Source organism: Medicago sativa, chromosome 3, assembly GCF_051527215.1.
Source record: "Medicago sativa cultivar Bolivia chromosome 3, Bolivia_mono, whole genome shotgun sequence".
NCBI classification, from domain to species: Eukaryota; Viridiplantae; Streptophyta; class Magnoliopsida; order Fabales; family Fabaceae; genus Medicago; species Medicago sativa.
The window spans coordinates 68,018,269-68,039,756 of NC_140751.1; the positions used below are offsets into that span (position 1 = coordinate 68,018,269).

The 21,488-nt window shown below is 33.9% G+C and overlaps 2 protein-coding genes and 1 pseudogene across 3 annotated transcripts; all 3 read right to left on the reverse strand.

The window, feature by feature from the left end:
- Window positions 1-1,508: 1,508 nt before the first annotated feature.
- On the reverse strand, window positions 1,509-4,758 carry LOC146939472 (putative metal-nicotianamine transporter YSL7). Its single transcript, XM_085749777.1, has 5 exons — window positions 4,374-4,758; window positions 4,035-4,198; window positions 3,546-3,778; window positions 3,105-3,294; window positions 1,509-2,824 (listed from the first exon to the last, which is right to left on the reverse strand). The coding sequence occupies exons 1-5, from the start codon at window positions 4,756-4,758 to the stop codon at window positions 1,763-1,765; spliced, it is 2,034 nt and encodes a 677-aa protein (XP_085605903.1). The 3' UTR covers window positions 1,509-1,762.
- A 5,594-nt stretch (window positions 4,759-10,352) lies between these two features.
- Window positions 10,353-15,344, reverse strand: LOC146939473 (FLUCTUATING-LIGHT-ACCLIMATION protein 1, chloroplastic-like). Its single transcript, XM_085753100.1, has 7 exons — window positions 14,863-15,344; window positions 14,299-14,404; window positions 11,988-12,043; window positions 11,725-11,889; window positions 11,463-11,546; window positions 10,984-11,100; window positions 10,353-10,905 (listed from the first exon to the last, which is right to left on the reverse strand). The coding sequence occupies exons 1-7, from the start codon at window positions 15,226-15,228 to the stop codon at window positions 10,783-10,785; spliced, it is 1,017 nt and encodes a 338-aa protein (XP_085609226.1). The 5' UTR covers window positions 15,229-15,344; the 3' UTR covers window positions 10,353-10,782.
- A 709-nt stretch (window positions 15,345-16,053) lies between these two features.
- LOC146939474 (FLUCTUATING-LIGHT-ACCLIMATION protein 1, chloroplastic-like) lies at window positions 16,054-20,672 on the reverse strand (annotated as a pseudogene). The gene is made up of 7 exons (XR_015031664.1): window positions 20,225-20,672; window positions 19,966-20,071; window positions 18,470-18,525; window positions 18,210-18,372; window positions 17,595-17,678; window positions 16,465-16,581; window positions 16,054-16,358 (listed from the first exon to the last, which is right to left on the reverse strand). The product of XR_015031664.1 is annotated as an FLUCTUATING-LIGHT-ACCLIMATION protein 1, chloroplastic-like (transcript).
- Between the last annotated feature and the right edge of the window lie 816 nt (window positions 20,673-21,488).

The window sequence follows — 21,488 nt, forward strand, 5'->3', positions numbered from 1 at the left end:
TGTCCAAAAAAGAGATTATGTGAGCATGGAACAAGAAACAAGTTTCTTATTCAACTTGGTTTGAAAAGATGCACAGTTGAATATGGTATGTGTGTGCTGGATCTGAGTGATACTGATATCACTTTGATATGCTTGTATCTTGATGACCTTATTTTTTTTATTTGAATCAGCAAAATTTTATTAAAAACCAGGTCTCTGCACAAGACGAACAGAGACTGGTGTTACAGAAAGTACAAACTAAGGCGCCGTATATAGACGGAACACCTGAAAACAAACACCAACAACCCCTGCCATCAACACCCATAAGGACAACACACACCAAAATAAACCTCCCCTAAAACTGACACCTATACTAACCGACCACTAAAAAACGACATCCATAACACTCGTCGCCACTACCCACCTCAAGAGAACACCCTTGTAAAAGAGAACCCGGTCCTCATCACCAACACTGTGCCACCTCCGAAGAACTCCTTCTCTAAAGATCATTCAGCTTCCACCACAGCGCAACCTCTGGTCCACCGAAGGAACACCTAAAAAGCCCAAAACCAAACTAGAACCAGAGAACTGACTCCCGATCTCGAATCAAAAGCGATCGGCCCACCAGACTTCAGAACCAAATCAGAGGGACACCCCTTACCCCCGGTCTAAAAGAGAAACACTGTAGTCAACCAAACAATAATGCCTCTAGACGCCAACTCCCGATCTCGAAGCAAAATGACCGGCCCATCAGAATCTAGCACACAATAAGTAAGACGGACAACGTGACTTGCGGTGGAGAAAACATCAATCAAATAGGAAAAAGAGCTTCACTCGAAGGACACACACCCTCAAAATACCCTAAACTCAAACAAGAGCTAGTGACAACGAGTATGGACCCGAATAAAAGAGGCAGCCTCCAATAGAAATCGCCCACAACAACCACCCACCTCCTCACCTAAGCAACACCAACCACCACACCACATTAACACCCCCACCACCACCACTCATCACCACCACCACCAAAAAACCTCCACCACTGGAAGCAACAAAAATGAGAATGAGAAATTCAAAAGAACAAAGCATTCTGAATTTGAGATGACTTACCCCTAAAGCTGAAAATTTATAACAGGTCAGCTATCAATCTTACAAAGAGTCCTATTGCACATGGTAGAAGCAAGCAAATAGAGACTAAATTCTACTTCATGAGAGAGCTAGTGATGAAAAGGAATGATGGAAGTCATCTATTGTCCCATTGAATTTGAATTGACTGATGGATTTACCAAGGCATTGAAGCTATACAGATTTATTTACTTGTGGGAAAAGTTATGTCTCATAAGCATGCAGGATTACGGATTAAAAGGGGTGTATAAGATGATTAATCCATATCATAATCGTATCTCATATAAGTTATATCATCAAAACGTTAGTATAAGATATAACCATTACTCAAAAGGTTGAGACCAATTCAAAAGGTATATATAATATAACATAGGTTCTTATTTACATAAACATTCATCAAAAGGTAATTCAAAAGATATAAAAGAATACTAGCTAGGTTCTAAATTATATTGTGCCTATGAGCAAGTTGAAGCTTTTTTCTTCTGTGCAGCAGATGGTTGTGAAATGGTTTTAGCTTGTTTCCTCTGAGCTGTTGAATGTATGTGAAATGTTTTCCATTGTTTGAATCTGAGAAGCAACAGATTGTGGCGGGTTATTGTGTCTGAGATCCAATAAGTCAACTTCAAGATCCTAAGAACTTATCAACCTTAGCATTTGCTGCTCATGACAAGAATTTCATGCAAATAGGTGGCTGCACTCCAGCAAGAGCAAGAAAAGAGTTTGGAAGTGACCAAATTCCATCTCCACATATCAAACCAGAAGCAACAGCTGATCCAAATGCATCAGCCTTAGCCCTATCAACCTTCTGCCATATAAACAATATCAAGCTTCCAACACACATATCAATAGCAAAGTTGCTTCCAATGTAAAATGGTATAGCCATAGCCATAGGAACAGGAATAAACTTGTAGTATTTCTTTCCAACCAAGTCGCGAACAAAATTAATAAATATGGCACCGAAGAAAAACACGATGCAGAGTACGAGGCAGTTTTTCGGCAGAGCCGAGAATCCGTCCACACCTAGTATTGCAATGTTTCGGAAAACAAGTGCGTACGGTGCAGGGTATGCTGTACCAGGTTGACCAAGAGTACCAAAAGCGTTGTAGAATAGCCAGAAAACACACGGCGATATAACACATCCCATGGCAGTTCCAATAACTTGGCTCACAATAATTGATCTCGGAGAAGCCAATGTCATGTAACCTGTTTTGAAGTCTTGCATGAGATCAGAAGCTGTTTCAACAATGTTCATCATGACACCACATGCTGCTAAACCGGCTAGGACACCGCCGTTAGCTGCACCTGCCCAAGCACCAATAGCAAAGATGGCTAATTTTCCGTAAGTCGATGCAAGGGACCAATCTGTTAGTCCACAACCATAGGCATTGCAAAAGGCTAATGCGGGTGCAATGATGTAAATGCAAATGATGTAATACCACTTTAACTGGTGGAAAATGTGGGGGATAGTAATGATTGAGATTATTGCAATTATGACATAGCATGCGATTGCGAACCATGAGGGGATTTGATTTTTGAGGAACATCTCGGTTTTGCGCTTGTCGTCGAATGAAATTGTAGGTGGGAGAGGAGCATTTGGATCATCAGGTTGTGCTCTTATGTCTTTTTTCTTCCATTGTTTTTTCAAACCTAAAAGAGTTGTGCCAAGAACTTTCTCAAAGTTGTATAGACCATCACCAAGAATCATTGCTATGCCTATGAAAACCTGTGATTTAAAAAGAATACAATTAGAAAACTACCAAAAGAATACATTATCAACTAGTCAGATTGAAAAAGATCTATTGCATCAGAGTATGTCCAAATTCCAGTTTTGTACTTGTTTTCAATCCAATTAACTGTGTTTTAAGTTGATATCCATTGAGAAACTACTATTTTTCTATACCAATTCCAAAGTATACTTACAAAAAGTGGAGTATTGTCAAAAATGTAGATTTTCTCCTACAATTTAAATAAATAAAAAATTGAAATGTAGAAAGACAACTTACTTTGTAACCTTGAAGACCATGTAAGCTGCTTTGTTTGAGATCAGAAGGGAACCAATCTCCTTTTTTAGCACCAATGAGAGGCCACATGACACCCCATGAAAGAATTCCACCAATCAACAGCGAAATATTGATTATATATGGACATATCATCCCAACCCCCACATAGCTAGCAGAAAAATCAAAGTAGAACCTGTTATGTACATTAAATAATAAATGTTAGATAAAAGAAAAGGAACTAAAATACATATTAATCTATTTTATCAAAGCAATATTATCTAAAAAAGTTGGCAACTCATCATGCTATCACCATAATTGAGAACATAGAGGTTTCAGTTTCGGTCAGCTTTTATATTGTGTAGTTTATAATCCAAGCAACAGAGATAATTTTTTATTTTCTATTTTTAAATTCTCTCATTAATAAAATAAAGGCGATTTACGTACATCTTTTGATTGGCTTCGAGACCAAATGTGGGGAAGTTTGTAAATCCACAAGCATCACCGGCAGTGAAAAACCATTGGAAGAAGCCCCACAAGAAGCTAAAGGAGAAGAACTTTCCAAGTGCTTGTACTTGCTTCTCTGCTAGTTTGGCACCTTCAGATGTATGGAAACTGTTAATTAGATGAGCTGTTGCAGTACCACTTGGATATGTCAATCCGAAGTCAACAATCATAATCTGCAACAGGGAAACATTAAATTAAAACTAAATGTTTGGACTCATTCCCATCCCATGTTTTAAAAATCGATTCAAACATCGCTGCAACGAGGTATCCAACTCATGAGTCAATTTTTTAAATATAGTAGTTCATTCATATGAAAGATATATGTCATGCAAGCAAATATTTCAATGCAAAATCAAATAATTAAAAAGGCCTATATTCTAGTGTTGAAGGTTACATTTTATTAAGGTATGATGTAATAAGTTAGTGTACCTTTCGGAGTGGAACCACTGAAAAGAGACCAAGAAAGCTAACAACAAATAGAAATGCAATCATCCATCCTAAACCAAGACTCTTAACATCATTGGCAGTGCCAGCTTCTGGAATTTGTTTTGCAATAGTTGGACTCATTGCAAACATGTAGCTACCAAACCCACCTACACAAGCAAGCAAATCAAGTAAAAGATTTGTCAACAACAAATAAGGTCATTGTATCATATCACTGCAATTAATTAACTATTAGAGCATAAACTTGTTCTAATAACTATTAGGGCATAAAATATTTATTCAACTCAGAGTCAAGTATTAAATTGAAATGGTTAGAATAGTTACCGCTGAATGCAATTCCACTAGCAGCAACAACACAAGTCTGAATAACAGTATTCTCCTGTCTGGTAAAAGGTTGATTAAGCCAACCAGCTTTCTCAAGCAACTTGGTCCATGTCTTCACAAAGAAAAACCCTAACAATCCGGCAAAAACATTCAACGAAGGAATAATCCCAGTTGTGAGATTCAACTTCATCACGATGAACGTGAACATCACCGACAACATGAGACTCACAAATACTGCCCTAACGGTAACCTGTTTCTGCAACGTTGGAACAGATGTTCCTTCAAACCCTTTTTCCACAGAGATCTCCTCAAGTTGTTCATCATTCAACACCAGTGCAACCGCAGCCATGCCGTGGCTTTCGACGTCATAGGGTTCTCGAGACATTCTTTGAAGATGAAAAAATGAAAGAAAACTGTGTGTTGTATTTTGATATGGTTAATGTAAAGGATTTTGAGCTGTGGGGAGTTGGAGTGGTTTCTAGAGAACGATTTGCTAACATGCAAAAGAGTGAATTAAGTTTGTGTGCTTGACTTGTGATATTACTGGTGTGTGTATATATATATATATACACACACACACACACACGATGCTAACATATCTTTAGATTGGTATTTCTGTTAAGAAAATCATGCTTAGTATTTTGAAAGGTTGTTTCTTTAAATCCATCGGGAGTACTGTAACAAACTATCTTTTGTCAACGAAAAACAAAAAAACAACTAACTATATCTTTTAGTTGCACTTTTTTGTTAGGTTATTTTTTTTTATTTTAAATTTAAATATCATAAAACAAATCAAACTAATTAAATCAAAGAAAAAAAATATAATTTCTATAATAATGTATTTATTCTATAATCTGCCTATAACAATAAATAAAGGAAACAGAAAGAAAAAAAATGGGCTAATTTTTTCATTATATTTTAAAATTAAGTATGGACTTGCGTCTACATTTCGAGTTTAACATTCAAGTAAGGGTCCGTTTGTTACGGATTAAAATAAAAGTGATTTTGACATAAAATAATTTAGGGTCCGTTTGGTTCGAGTGTTTTGGAAGGGAGGGGAGATTTTTAATTTGAAGTGTTTGGTTCAATTTTTAGAAGGGGAGGGGAGGGGAGGGGAGGTGAGCAAGTTTTATTGCACTGCCAAAATCATGCTTAGATTAATTTAGAATCTCTATATTATCCTTATAACAATATTTATTATTATTAGGTTATATGTTGTATTATCTTGTAACAACTTTTATGATTACAGGTTATACTATCCTTGTAACAAATTTTATTTCATATTATTAACAACTTTTTCATGTAACAAATTTTTTTACTACTTGTAACAACCCTATTACTAATTCATTATTCCATCATCTACATGATGTTATTATCGATTACATCGTTATTGTTTCGTTGCTTTATTATCCTTATTTAATTAAGTTTAAGGGTAAAACAGTAAAATAATTTTAAAATCCCTCCCCTCCCCTTGCGAACCAAACACATTTTTAATTAAAATATCTCCCCTCCCCTCCCCTCCCCTCCGTTAAAACCCCTCCCCTCCCCTTCCCTCCCCTCCCCTCCTAATTCTCGAACCAAACGGACCCATATTTTAGAGATTTTATGAAAAATCAGAATCTATTTTGTGTTTGTTTATAATAATAAAAATCACTTTTTATAAACAAATAATTTCGTTTGTTTGGATAGAACTATATAAAAGGGATTTTTTGTTACAAAATTAGTTCAATCTTTTAAAACATATTTTCTCTCTCCTCTAAAAAAATCTATTTTTTGAGAAGCTGCTCTTAACAGCTTCTCATTTGAAGCTGTTTTTAGATTTTTTTTAGATTCTGATTTTTTTAAAAAGCTGTAACAAACGGATGCAAAACTCTTAAAAGTGATTATTTTAAAAAAAAATGATTTTTTTTCTTAAAAAAGCTATAACAAAGGGGCTCTAACACAAAAGCATTTCATGAGAGACATATAGGGCCCGTTTGTTACGGATTAAAATAAAAGTGATTTTGATGACATAAAAGCCAGTTTGTTATAGCTTTTTTAAGAAAAAAATCACTTTTTTAAAAAAAATAATCACTTTTAAGAGTTTTGCATCCGTTTGTTACAGATTTTTAAAAAAATCAGAATCTAAAAAAAATCTAAAAACAGCTTCAAATGAGAAGCTGTTAAGAGCAGCTTCTCAAAAATAGATTTTTTTTAGAGAAGAGAGAAAATATGGATCTAAAGATTGAACTAATTTTGTAACAAAAAATCCCTTTTATATAGCTGTATCCAAACAAACTAGATTATTTGTTTAAAAAAAAATGATTTTCATTACGGTAAACAAACGCAAAATAGATTCTGATTTTTCATAAAATCTCTAAAAAATAATCTCTAAATTATTTTATGTCAAAATCACTTTTATTTTAATCCGTAACAAACGGACCCTAATTTAGAGATTATATTTTAGAGATTTTGTGAAAAATCAGAATCTATTTTGCGTTTGTTTACCGTAATAAAAATAACTTTTTATAAACTAATAATCTAGTTTGTTTGGATACAACTATATAAAAGGGATTTTTTTGTTACAAAATTAGTTCAATCTCTTAAATCATATTTTCTCTCTCCTCTAAAAAAAATCTATTTTTTGAGAAGCTGCTCGTAACAGCTTCTCATTTGAAACTGTTTTCAGATTTTTTTTAAATTCTGATTTTTTTTAAAAATTTGTAACAAACGGATGCAAAACTCTTAAAAGTGATTATTTTTTTAAAAAAAGTGATTTTTTTTCTTATAAAAGCTATAACAAACGGGCTCATAATCGGTGGAGTTGATGTTCAAGAGAAGAACATATACTATTAAAGACATATAACCATTATATTTAGTTTAACGCATACTTTTGAGTTTTTTCATTGAACATCAACGATATATCTAGGTTCAAGACATATAACCACTTAAACATATTTTTCATTATATTGTTGATGTTATTACAAAAGCTAAAAAGTTTATACTATTTAAAAGTCACAAACATCTATACATATTATACATATTTTTTTTGGTGGTGACTGGGATTCGAACCTCAGACCTTGCATATATTATACATTGTCCATACCAACTGAGTTAAGCTCACGAGGACATATTATACATATGATTTTTATCAAAATCAAAATTTCATAAAAAAAATATAAAATAAAAAATCATTTAAAAGTTACGCACGTTAGTGCATTAAAAAATGCATACCGACAGAAATGGAGTGCATGTCTGAAAGTTTGTGTTTACAGGGAGAGATGAAATACAACAGAAAATATGGATGGATAGATACACATTATTGCCGCCATTTCGACATTTCTGTTAGTCTATATACAACATATCTGTTAAGAGTATTCTAGATTATTTAAAATAAAAAAACATAATTAATATATGTTTCAAAATTGTTCTCTCTTGTGAGTCATCTAAAACATCTATACATTTTTTTTTTGTAGGGATTGAGATTTGAGATTTTTTTTGTAGGGATTGAGATTTGAGATAAATAGAGTATTTTGATTGTTGTTTGCATATGAAATTTTGGATGTTTATTTGGATTTTATTTCAACCGTTGCTTTTTGGATTATGGTATGGAACATGAAATTTGAATGGAATATGTCATGTATGGATGTTTAAAAGTCATAGTTTGTAGGTAATTAAAAAAATATTTTCTTTGTAAAAAAAAAAAAAATCAATGGTTACCAGCGAATATTCGTGAGTATCTAAATACCCGTGGATTATCCGTATAGAGATACATGCACGGGTATGGGGACGGGCACGGGTACCATATTTGTTCAATGGGGCAGGGATGGATATCATACTACATGTGCCCATAGATACCCATTGACATCCCTATCCAGGACCAAGCATCAGAAGAGTTCGAAGTCACCTTTCCTTCCACCGCCTGCAACAACTCTTCCAACAACATAAACTCCTCCATCGACAACTCCCTCTTCCACCTAAAAATGCACTCCCACCTGTCTCCCACCCAATACCCCATATTTGCGACCCTAATACCCTATCACCCCATTGATCATAAACCTGAAAAAGAGGAGGGAACCTAGTTCTCAGAGACGACCCCTCCACCCACGGATCGAACCAAAACGAATTTGTGATATCGTTCCCCACTTTCAAAACAACATTTTCAGCAAACCAGTCTGATCGTGAACCCTCCTTAGCACCCAACATGGACGCATCCTCCGACCACAAAGTGGACCCCCTTAAGAGTGGTGAATTTGGACATACCAACTTAACATTAAACATCCAAATAAACACTTTTTAACTAAATTTGATGAAATATGATCATGGTACATATATTTTGAGTTAAATGACTAATTTGTAACCAAAAAAAATTAATGGACTAATTTATTATAAACAACTAACTTAAATGACCGTATTTGACATTTTTTTACTAATAACTTATTGACCCTTTAAAAAAACTAGATTGATTTTTAATAGTTCGGAAACTATTTATCATATTTTGATGAAGATTGTTGTTGAAACTTTAGGTTTGGCTGAAAAACACAAGTAAAAGACGAAAATAAAAACCACAAAGAATAAACTTTTTTTCTGGTACAAACCAATAAACTTTATTTAATATTACTGTACTACAAAATTAAATTGTTCCTGCAATCATATCTTTATCATTAAATGTTGCACGTGATTTATACTTAATCGAATAATCATAGGTTTGATCTCTAAAAAACAATGAAACTGAATCATAGATAAAATTAAAGGGAAATAGTTGAAAACAAAAATTAAATTTCAACAAAAATTAACCCTAAATATGTTATTAATCCCTACATTTTGCTTCACTTTAAATAATAGTCCTTACATTTCAAAAAATGTTTTTAAAATCCTTACGTTTTACTTCCGTTAATACAATTGGTCTCTGCCGTCTATTTCATGTCTATTAACAGAGTGCTGACATGGCATAAGGATGGAGCCTATTTTGTAAAAAAAAAAAGACAAAATCAAAATTGTAAAATTTATTATAATGGACCAATAAAAGACCTTCATCTTTCTCATCTTCCTTCTAAATTCATAATCTCAGTGAATTTCTTCCAAAAACTATAAACCTATCAAAATAATAATCCAAAAACAAACCAGAACCTAGAAGCAATATTAACAACACTAATCTCAGTGAATTTCTTCCTTCTATTCAACAACAACAGAAAAACTGCCGTAAAAAAAAAAAATTAGACAAAGCTAGATCTGAAAAATAGATGCACACTAAACATTCAGCAGCCGCAGCACAAAAACCGTGAAACCGACCAGCAAGCAAATTGCAGCAACAAGATAGGGCTGAAAAATAGATGCACATAAACAGTGTTAATTTTTTGAAATGTTTCACTATGAAGCACGGACACTCCTCGGATTAGGCGTAATATTTATGTTCATAAACAGTGTTAGTTTATGTTCATTGAAACTAACAAGTGTTAGTTTATGTTCATTGAAACTAACAAGAAAAAAAACTGCAGCAACAACACAGGGCTGACAGCCACAAACAAACTAACAGCAACCGCGACAGATAGCGGTGACGGCGGTGCTCCGGTTAGAGGCCAAAATTGGGGTTCTTCAAATTTGTGTTGTTTGGAATTACAAATCCCTAATTTCTGAAAGAGTGGATGATGATGATTCTGGGACGATTGCAGTACACAGGAAGAGAAAAGAGTGGGGGTCGTGATTCGTGAATAATGAACGCCTATGAAAGCGCATGGTGGAAAAATGATGAAGACGGGTCAGATTCAATGAACCGGGTCAAATAGAGCCATTTGGCCCAAACCCGGTTTTAATTTTGACAAGAAAAATAAAATAAAATAAAAATAATGCCACATCAGCATTCTGTTTACTTATTATGCAAAAAAAGACGGTAGGAACCAATTGTATTAACGGAAGTAAAAAGTAGGGATTTTAAAAACATTTATTGAAATGTAGGAACTATTATTCAAAGTGGAGCAAAATGTATGGACTAATAACATATTTAACCCTTAAATTTTTGGGGGCAATCACCCCATTCTTTATGAGTGGGTTCACCGCGGTCTTCTTTTTAATAATTATGTAAAAGGTCTTTCTTACAACGAGTCTTGACAGAACAGGAAAGTTGTTGTCATGTGAATGAAAGACTACATTTAAGTCTTGAAAACAGCATCTAGTGTAAAAAAACATGATAAGGTAAGATACACTAAATAGTGCGACTCCATCCCAATACGTATGCGGAAGCTTTCATGCACCGAACCGTCCTTTTGAAGGTCTTCCTTTCCAACCATATTTTTTCAAACCATAAGATCTGAACTCCATGTTTTTATTAAAGGGATCTGAGATCAATTTCATTTGGACCAATATAATGTTGGCCTAGAAGTGTCTCTAAACATTTAAAACAAAAATAACAACCAAGCATTACCCACTTGTTTTATTCATGTTTCTTAACTAGAGAGATTTTCATAGACTTAGCTAACTGAAGGTAGTCTTTAAGTAGCTTTGCATCTGAGAGGGTGTCATTCTCTTTCTGTGGGGTCCATAACACCTCACCAGCCTGTAAGATTCAAGGTTATAGTAATAATACTATGAATTGAAGATATGACACATGAAAAGAATGTCTATTTTAACTTACTAATAAATATTTGCTGGAGATAAGGGATTTAAGCTTTGGTAAGACTTCCTTTAAATCTTCAGCTCCATTGATATCAGGTAGCTTATGTGCTCCTTTAACAGCTACTAATAATATTATCTAGCATAAGACATTTCTCAGATATAAGAAAGAAAATGAAATATATCAAACAGTAAAGATATTTGAACACCATTAAGTTGTCCGTCAACGTATAACTCTACCACTCTTCTACTTTTTTTTTAATAGTTTTTTTTATCTCGATTTGCATGCAAGGCTTGCAATTGAAGAGATCCACTCTGGTTGGATACGGTGAGTGTACACGACAATGTTTTTGCGTTGTCAAAATATCGCCACTCCACACAAAATACTATGGTTGAAAACGATGGAAATTTTAAAATTGAGAATGAAACTGTGAAAGTTTATGCCAACGCAAAAATTAAATCAAATTTATGTAAACCACAGATAAATAGATCATACCGTACCACTATGTACTTGTTGTCAGACCCATCGAGAAGTTTCTCTGTTTCGAATTTCTCTGCTTCTTCAGAACTCTTTCTCACATCAAACTGCAGAAAACTATTAGTTGGTTAATGGCTAAAGCTCTATAACTACTATTTGGAACAAAATTATGAAATAATTTGCTCAATAGTTGAAATTTAATTTGATAGTAACTTTTTTTTTGTCGATGTGCATATTCCAAGAAATTGAAGCACAATTAAAATCTCTATAAAAATTATATCATACCGTGGAGTTTTCATTGCCAAGCTTATCATAACTCTGGCTTCTTATAATTGTTTTATGGTTGTCGGTCAAGTTAACTAATGTCTCTTCGTCAAATTTTGCCCTTTCTTCGTTTGATAGTTGGTTATAGCATTTTTCTCCATCGTCCTTGCTTCGTTTAAGATCCACCTGACAAAGATATTGTTCATCAAGTGTGACCCTTTTAACACCTATAGGCTATAACTGATATTGCACATTGCCCTAATTGGGAGAAGGAATGAACTTACAGATGAGTATCCTGCTACACAGTAACCATGATGTTGATCCAGAGTTTGCATTGTCTCTGTCACAAAAGTTCAAGCAGCAAGAAGAATATCAAATACAAAGGCCTTGTAGAATAAAATAAAGTTCATTGTTAGCTAGATTATAGAACAAAACATTATTACTTGAGGCTTTTTTTTCAAAAGGCCAAAGAAACTTATATTAAAACACTTGTGCATTTGTTTTAGATATCTCTCAAAGCATTAATCAATTTACTGCATAATTATGCAGAATTACACAAAGGGGCAAACCAACAAACTGATTGCAAATTATAATATATTTCATCCCCTCTCTAGTCACACGTTTCCACATTCCTCCCATGCACATCCTAACACGGCACGAATGCAACTTCAATGCAGGTACCGTGCTGCATAATTATGCAGAGTGAAAAGCCAAAACAAGCCACCAACGTAAGACTGTAACATAATGAACTCCACCACTTCTTTAACCTCAGTTCTTCACAAGACAATCAATCCAAACAAGCTGCCAAAATTCACACCAAGGTCCATCCATTGAACACAAAACTGCACAAACCCCCATCTATGATATCATTGAGACATCCTTTCTTGCATTATAAACACCCCACCCAACATAAAAGAGAAGCAACCAGCCCTTCTACCACCTCCACATCCCATTAAAAAGCGATTTACATCGATTGAACTGCCAAGTGGCCTGCAAAACTAAAAGCCCCAGCTGCAAGAAAACTGTTCCAACATACTGCTTCCCTTCTCTCCAAAAGCGAGCCCTTGGAAATCTAAGAACGTTACAATCAAGACTGCAGCAGGTACGATTCTGTCCAGTACCAATTTGGGTGGGCTAGTTTAGCTTCTTCAAAAAAAAATCAAGACTGCAGCCGATGCAAACTAAGCTAGACCCCCCAAGTCCGAAACAAGCTAACAGATTAACCATGACAAAGAGTATTTGAAACTAGGTGCTTTCGAACTCAACCATTTCCAAGCCAACAGTTAGGAACTCGAAAATTTTATCCACTAATAAAGATTTTGCACGGAAAATACCTTGATTGCTTTCTCTCCATATGGACCAAATACAAGCAAACAACATCAGTTGAAACTTTTATTTTACGACTCTCCCACCCTGAATCACGCCTGAGACACAATTTAAGTTATTCCTCCCTCTTTGTGAAACACCCATCAACTTTGCAATTTCATAACACACTAAAAACCGCTCATTCAAAAAACAAATGATTTACGGATTCTTCCATGCCACATTCACCGATACAACTTTGATCATCCTTTCCTATGATCACTTGGTTAGCAAAGTTCACTTTGGAATGAATTCTATTGAGTGTTAACCACCTAGCAAAAGCTGCTAGCTTCAACGGGACCAAATTATGCCATACCAACGTATTCAAATCCTTCACAGACCTACAAGTCGCCTTCCTTAACAAAAGATAGGCTGACTTAACAGTGTACTTCCCTACTTTATCTTCCTTCCACACCACTCTACTGAATTTTCGCTAAGCCTCATCCAACTCTACTATAGGATCCTTGCAAAATTCTATTTTCCATTGAAACAGCTTTCTCCTCCACCTCAACTACCACCCCCACTTTCTTTCTACCCATAAATTAAGATATTTGTGTCTTTGTTGATTGATAACGACAACAATTTACTAAATCAATTTTGTAAGCTATTGATTGAGACTATTTGACATTAAATAATAATAATAGTAGTCAGAACAACAACAACCATTTTCACAAGTTCAACATACAATACAAGATTATAACACAAGATATTACTGCATACGTTCTTAAATATAGGACTACATTTGTTTACTAAATTACCGGAATTCAGAAAGCTTGTAGTAGTATTAAATTTGCTTATAATGTGTATTGCTTTCCAAGTTCACCCTTCAGTTTATAAGAGATGATTAATGTAGTTGAAAATTTGAATGAGTCTCTAAAATGTGTAAACTCTTCAAAATTGTGTGTAAATTATGTGTGTCCATAATGAGATCACACACCCTGTATTTATAATGGTTTTACAATAAATGTATTGAACGCTTAATGAGTAAGCACTAGCCTAGGAAGTTGTATACCTTTTTTTTTTTTTGTTAACCCGGCAAAGTAAAGCCTGACCAAGAATTGTTCCCACCAGGAAGTTGTATACTCTAGTTGTAATAACAATCAATCTAGGAAGTTGTACAATTAAATGAATATTTAAAGATTTTTAATTTTAAGTTATGTAGTAAAAGACAAGTAAATTTCTAAGAGTGTCATATATTTAGGATATACTATAAAAATATTAGAATCAACTCACCTTTCAATAAATTGCAGACACCTTCTCGAGAGGATGTATTAGCAGCTTCTGCAATCCTAGCTAGATCCCTTTGTATTGTACATCCCACCTCACCCAACATTCCAACCTTAAACAACAGGCACAAAAACATTTACATATATCTTACATTTACTACCTATGAATGACTAACACATATATCGAACACACGTCAAAACTGATAACGATTTAGAAAATTTGAATTAATTGAATGTAATCAAATGTGATGATGTCATGTCAGACACCACACATGCTTTCTATCAGAGGTGTCTGTATCGATGAAGCACAGACACAGACACGAACATGAAACTCTGACACCGACACTTCCACACCGGTAATAAATGGGAAAATTGAATTTTATTTTAACTTAATCACATGTGCTCGTGTCGTGTTGGTGCAATGGTGTTAGACAGACACCAACACGTGTTAGACATCAAACACATGTTAGACATCAAACACGTCTTTGATCAAAGGTATCGGTGTTACAAAGGTTACAATTAGTAATAGTAATTGAAGAATGAACAGAACAATAGTGTTTATGTTAAAAACCTGAAGCTTGAGTACAGTAACTGAATTCCTATTCCCATTAGCATCTTTATTCCAAAATCCAACAAAAAAGATACCAAATGCAAATACCATGAAGAACACCAAGGGCCCATTTCCACCCTTTGCAACCTCATCATCACCATCATGATGAGGAGGGGAATCATACGTATGATGATGATGTTCATTTACACGTTCAGAATCTGAGTCACTTGTGAATGAATCAGAGGAGGAAGAATCTGAATCGAAGAAGCTTCCTCCCGCAACACCTCCTGAAGAGGCTGAAACTGAATTAAGGTTCCATGTTAATGATAACAACGCAATTAGTAACAAAGCAATAACACTTTGAACATGTTTTCTTGAAAAAACCATTTGTGGAATCAAATTGAGTATTTTTAATCAACTTAATGATTGTAGAAGAAATTGGTGTGATGTTACATCAAAATTCATATGATTTGGAAGAAAATTGTGTCATATTAGGTTGAGATATGAATTTGGCGGAGATTGAGGATCTTAAAACTTTTTTCCTTTCCAGTCATTAATTTATTTTAATTTTTTTTAGGAAAAGTCATTTTAAATCTTTATACAAAACTGCATACAAAACTTTAAATTATATTTAGTGTATTGGTTTTTTCTCTCTTTGAAAATTTAAAGAAAGATTTAAATGCGAAATTGGTTTCAATAGTGTTTCATACAAAGTTATTTTAACAATTTCATCCTTTTAGTAAGACTTTTTTTGGATGATAAAATTTTAAGAAATGCTTAAAATGATAAGTTATTTTGAATAATTTCTCTTAAAAATCATTTTTGACATATATCTTTTTGAAAAATATGTGAGTTTTATAATTTTAAATCTCTAACAATGAATATCTATATTAATGGATGTTAAAATTACTCTTTTAATTTATAAGAAATGAGTTTCAAATAATTTTTAATATTTTTTAGTAAATTTTCATAAAATAAAATAAAAACTTTTCTTTTTGTGAAAAGCATAAAAATACAAAGAAAAATCATATTTTTTAAATTTATAATAAACAAGCTCATAGACTCACAACTAATACTTGTACTACTATTTCCCTTTCAATATAAATAATCATGATATCATATAAGAATAAAGGAATAAGTAAGTCATTTGAAGGTGTTATAGTAGTCACTTAGATTTATTCTCACTACTATAACACCTTGTCCGCAGCTCAGTGCAAAGAACAAACCTTCCATTAGTGTTTTGCAATTTAAATGTCACTCACTTTGTGGACCTCAATTTCACAAGGTTTAAAATATGTACTCACTCCAGACATTAACAAATATAAATCCAACTGCTATTTTTTACAAAGATCAATTCAATTGCTACGAAAAAAAATGAATACAAAAATGATAACCAAGCATCACCCACTTGTTTATTCATATTTCATAGACTTAGCTAGCTGAGGGTAATCTTTAAGTAGTTTTCCATCTGAAAGGGTTTCATCCTCTCTCTGTGGGGTCCATAGTACCTCACCAGCCTGAAAGAATTCCAAGGTTATACAGTTATACACTTATACTGTTGAAGAAATTAATGACACTATGATTAACATATGAATTATGAAATGAATGTCTCTTTTAGCTTACTAATAAATTTTTGCTGGAGAGAAGGGATGTAAGTTTTTGCAAAGCTTCCTTTAAATATTCAGCTCCCTTCATGTTAGGTAGCTTATGTGCTCCTTTAGTAGCTACCAATATTGTTACCTAACATAAGACATCTCAAATATAAGAAGAAAGTAATCTATCCAAATTTACAGTAAGATATCAAAATGCCACAGGTTACAAGTGATAAGAATAGACAGAAATTAAGACAGTTATGTAGCCATTATGAATATCCCAAGGACTCTTCCACTTGGACCAAAAAGATGTTGTAAAATATAAGTTAACATCAAGATCCCAATCCAAACAAAATATGAGGCAATATTGAACCATATGGTTTTCTAATTGGTAGTATTTATCCAAGGAACCTACACTACTGCTTTCAAATGTAGACTTTTTCTCATGACTTGTCCCTTAACAATGAACCATACGCTATATGAATGCTTCACTCATTCATGTGTTGCAGAAAATATTGCATGAATAGCATATGTGAATGCTACATATTACAATTGTTAGATTTTCTGGTTAATGTTGTATATGGGTATCTGTTCATTAGTATATTCATTTTCTGCTAAGGGTTAGTTTGCTCATTACAAATAAGATAGTAAATCTTCACTTTATGTTTTTTAAGAATAGAGTTGGGAAAAATGTAGACTCCCTTCTTAGTATCATGAGACCATTTGGACAACATGGCTGTCTTTTAAATGTTAAATATGGTCAAAGTATTAAAGGTTTAAATCTACTAAAAAACAACTAAAATGGCAAGCTAAATTGATGTTGTCAATGTCAAATCTTCCACTTGCAACATTGCATTGTTAAAACTTGGATGATCCATTATTGAGGAAACAAGGATAAAATACTATGGTGTTGGGACGCATAGAATTCTACTAATCAAGTGATATAGTCTTGAAAACAATGGAATTTTCTATGCATGTTTGGTATCTGCCGGAACCACTGTGAGCCAACATGATTTTCACAAAACTACATAGTGTAGCTTTTGCAAAATTACGATTACTTGCCCTCTGATACCAAATATAGAATCGGTAGTGAAAGTTTATGCCAACTCAAAAAAACAAATCAAATTTATGAAACCCAAAGAAAAGTAAATTATATCATACCACTATGTACTTGTTGTCGAACCCACTGCGAAGTTTCTTTTTTTCAAATTTCTCGGTTTCTTCAGAACTCTTTTCTACATCAATCTGCAGAAAGCCAGAAGTTGGTTAATGATTAAAACTCTATAAGTATTATTTGAAACAAAATTAACAAATAACTTGTCCAATAGTTGAAAACTTAAAATTGATGTTAATAACTTTTTTTGTCAATGTGCATATTCTAGAAACAAATCTTCTGCCGTGAAAAGTTTCTGCGGTGAAATCTGCCACTCATTTGTTTCTGTCGGATGATATCAAAGCCATTAAAAGAGAATTGAAGGGTGAGGATTTCCACCCAGTAAAAACCTCGCCAGAGATGATCTGTTCCCGCATATTACTAGAAATTGAAGCATGTTCTATAGAGTTTAATGGTCATACACTGTCATTGTAAAACAGTTTTACGGTGACATTCAATGAGAGGTTAACATTTTTCCATGAGTTTCAAAATAACCATCCAGAAGGGGGTGTAATATGGCAAAGTAGTGGATTCTCATTGAATATAAGTATAAAACTATTTTACACTGTAAGTACCTGCCCTTTAATTGCTTTTATAAAATATCTTTAAAAATTAAATCATACTGTGGAATATTCATTGCTAAACCGATCATAACTCTGGCTTCTTATACGTGTCTTATTGTTGTTGCTCAAGTTAACTAATGTCTCCATCAAATTTTTCCCTTTCTTCAATTGATAGTTGGTTATAGCATGTTTCTCCACCCTCCTGGCTCCTTTTAAGATCCACCTGCAAAGTTTGTTCATCAAGGGTAACCCCTTTAACACCTATAGGGGCTATAACTCAAATTGCACTTTGGCCTAATTAGGAGAAGGAATGAACTTACAGATGAATATCCTGCTATACAGTAACGATGATGTTTCTCTAAAGTTTGTATTGTCTCTGTTAAGAAAGGCCAACAACAAGAAGTATATCAATTAAGAGAGATTGCAGTGGTATTAAATTTACTTACAATTGGTAATTGTAATTAAATCCAAACCGAACCCGAGACGAATTCAGAATTGGTATAAAGTTATTGACCCATCACACAAGCTAGGGAGTTACACTAAAGACATAGAAGCCAAAAACACTAAACAAACTAGCTACAAAACAGAAACTGCCCAAAACAACCTAGGGACACTACAATGCACCAAAGCTGCAGACCAGAAGCACATAACTCTACATCTGAACATCAACTCTAGCAGTAGGCCACATCAGAATCCTAAATCTTTCATTTTACACCATAAAAAAGGCAGCAGGAGACAGGTTGCAAAAACTGCCAACCGAAGATACTACCACATAACCAAAACTGAAACTGTCCTGCACTAACAACCTGCTACACTAAAAAACTAGAGAAAACAAAAGACATCCTGCATCCGAAAAACAATATAGAAACTCAGACGGAAACCAGCACTTCAAGCAAAACACACGGAATCATAAGCTTTGTGTCAGCATCAACAGGACACAATCAACCAGAAAAACAACTATGCAAACAGCAGGCCTCCCACAGACTGACAGCAGCGACCAGAAAACTCTTCGCCAAGGACTCCAACCAAAACACACCTCCTCACCCACTCCCTACCTGTCCAAACAGTTAATAGGATCCCACCTCCACTCATAGAGAAGGCAGTGAGAAATCTTCCCTCTACTCAAACCCATCTCCATGACAAAAGTTTAATCTCATTCACTACTTCTTCCGGTATTTTTCCTTCATTTGGAAATACAATCCCATTTCTTGTCTTCCAAATCATCTAAAGTATAGTACGCCAAATTAACCATATCCCCTTCCTTTATTTCTTACCCCTACCCACCCCACCTCGACAATCTATATCAAAGTGTTTGTTATTGATTACATAAAGAGGTGTAAAATAATTTGAGCTATGTTAGTCAAGTAATTAATCCTGCCTATGTCAGCCTTGCATTGCATAGCCGGTCTCAAGTCCGGGTAAAAGGAGAGGTTGTGTTAAGCCTCAACAACCGACATATAACTTTGTCAAAACTCTATAGCCGACCCCACTTAGTGGGATAAGCCTTGGTTGTTGTATGTTAGTCAAGTAATTTGAATGGTCTTATAAAATAGACAAAGAAATTTCTCCCAACAGACATATACTTATGGACAGAAGCAGAGGTAGCATAAAAATATGAATTTAAGTTATATACACTTGTACAAAAGTTCTACACATGCATCAAATGGCGTGTTGCCACATTATTTAATGAGTTAAAAACACATGACTTCTCATGCCTCGTTAACTGATTTGGAAACACATGATTGGATGCATGTGTAAAACTTGTTGTGTATATAAATAAATTAAACTCTAAAAATATTAGAAGCAACTCACTCACCTTTCAATAAACAGCTCACACCTTCCTTAGACGATGTATTAGCAGCTTCGGCAATCCTAGTTAGATCCCTTTGTATTGTGCATCCCATCCCATCCAAGATTCCAACCTTAGACAACAGACACACAAACATCTACAATGTCTTAGATATATTACACTGTCATTGCATATGAATTAAATCAAAATATTAATTTGAAACTAAAGCTACTATTAGTAATTGAAGAATGAGCACAAACAACTAAAAATGTTTTTGTTAACAAACCTGAAGCTTAAGCACAGTAACTGTATTCTCATGGATTTGTTTACAAAGACTTATAGCCAAAATGACACCAAGTGCAAGTACCAAGAAGAAAAACAAGAACCATGTTTCAGTTTCATCACTTGCAACCTTACCATCAGCGGTACCATTCCCATGATGTTGTGCCCTTACATGTCGAGAACTTGAATACCTTGTGGATGAGGAAGAATCTGAACTGAAGAAACTTGAGGATGAGGATGAGGAAGAAGAATCTGAATTGAAGAAACTTCCTCCCATGACACCTCCTGAAGAGGCTAAAACTGAGTTCAGGTTCCATGTTAATGATAAAAACACAAGCAGTGACAGCGCAATAACACTCGTAACATGTTTTCTTGACAAACCCATTTTGATAATAGGGCAGAACCGAACAAGGAGAGTTGTGTAATCAAAGATCAAGAATAGAAGAAGACTTGGAAACAAATTGAATCGTATACTGTTTCTATTTAGAGGAATTGAACCGTATACTTACTCACTAAGAAAAATTGTGAGAAAGATATTTGCTTAAATTATAATATTTCTAATCTATATCTGTACTGTACTGTTATGAATATAATAAGTGGATGTCCACCAACCCTTGTACTTATCTCTTTAGTGACACCATATTACTTATCCGCTAAGTCACACCTATTTGTACTTATCTCTTAAGTACTTAACTCTTAAGTCATATTATTGTACTTCTCTATAAATATAGACTACATGTAACATATTGTACATTACAAGAGAATAATATAATCATCTATGTTTCTCTCTTCTTCTCTACTTCTCTTTATTCTTGTTTTTATTCTAATATTTTCATAACACGTTATCAGCACGAGCTTACCAACTTAGGTATGTAATTTTTAATCTATTTTTTTGTGTAAATAAGTTTTAATTTTATACTGTTACAATTCCATCAATTGGAATCAGTGCCTTATAGATACATTAAATTGTTATTATGTGAATTGTATTATATTATTGTGTTTATTTATTCCATATGCATTCATGAAGTATTGCATAAGGATTGATCTCATATTATAAAATTAAAGAGATATATTATGTAGTTCCTGAAGAACTCAATATTATTCTATGTGAATTCCTGAAGAATTCAACAACGTAGTTCCTGAAGAACTTAATATTTTCCTCTTTGAATTCCTGAAGAATTCAAAAGCGTTAATCTATGAAGGATTGCATGGAGAATTGATTTTATGGTTTAAATTTATTGCATAGTTCTTAAAAAACTTAAAAATCA

Excerpts from the sequence above, each read along its gene's own strand:
- LOC146939472 (XM_085749777.1), bottom strand. The coding sequence starts at position 4,758 with ATGTCTCGAGAACCCTATGACGTCGAAAGCCACGGCATGGCTGCGGTT. Across the intron at positions 3,779-4,034 it reads CAGTGGTTCCACTCCGAAAG|ATTATGATTGTTGACTTCGG; the intron begins GTACACTAACTT and ends TCCCTGTTGCAG. Across the intron at positions 2,825-3,104 it reads ATGGTCTTCAAGGTTACAAA|GTTTTCATAGGCATAGCAAT; the intron begins GTAAGTTGTCTT and ends TTTAAATCACAG.
- LOC146939473 (XM_085753100.1), bottom strand. The coding sequence starts at position 15,228 with ATGGTTTTTTCAAGAAAACATGTTCAAAGTGTTATTGCTTTGTTACTA. Across the intron at positions 14,405-14,862 it reads TTACTGTACTCAAGCTTCAG|GTTGGAATGTTGGGTGAGGT; the intron begins GTTTTTAACATA and ends CTGTTGTTTAAG. Across the intron at positions 10,906-10,983 it reads TCTCCAGCAAATATTTATTA|GCTGGTGAGGTGTTATGGAC; the intron begins GTAAGTTAAAAT and ends TGAATCTTACAG.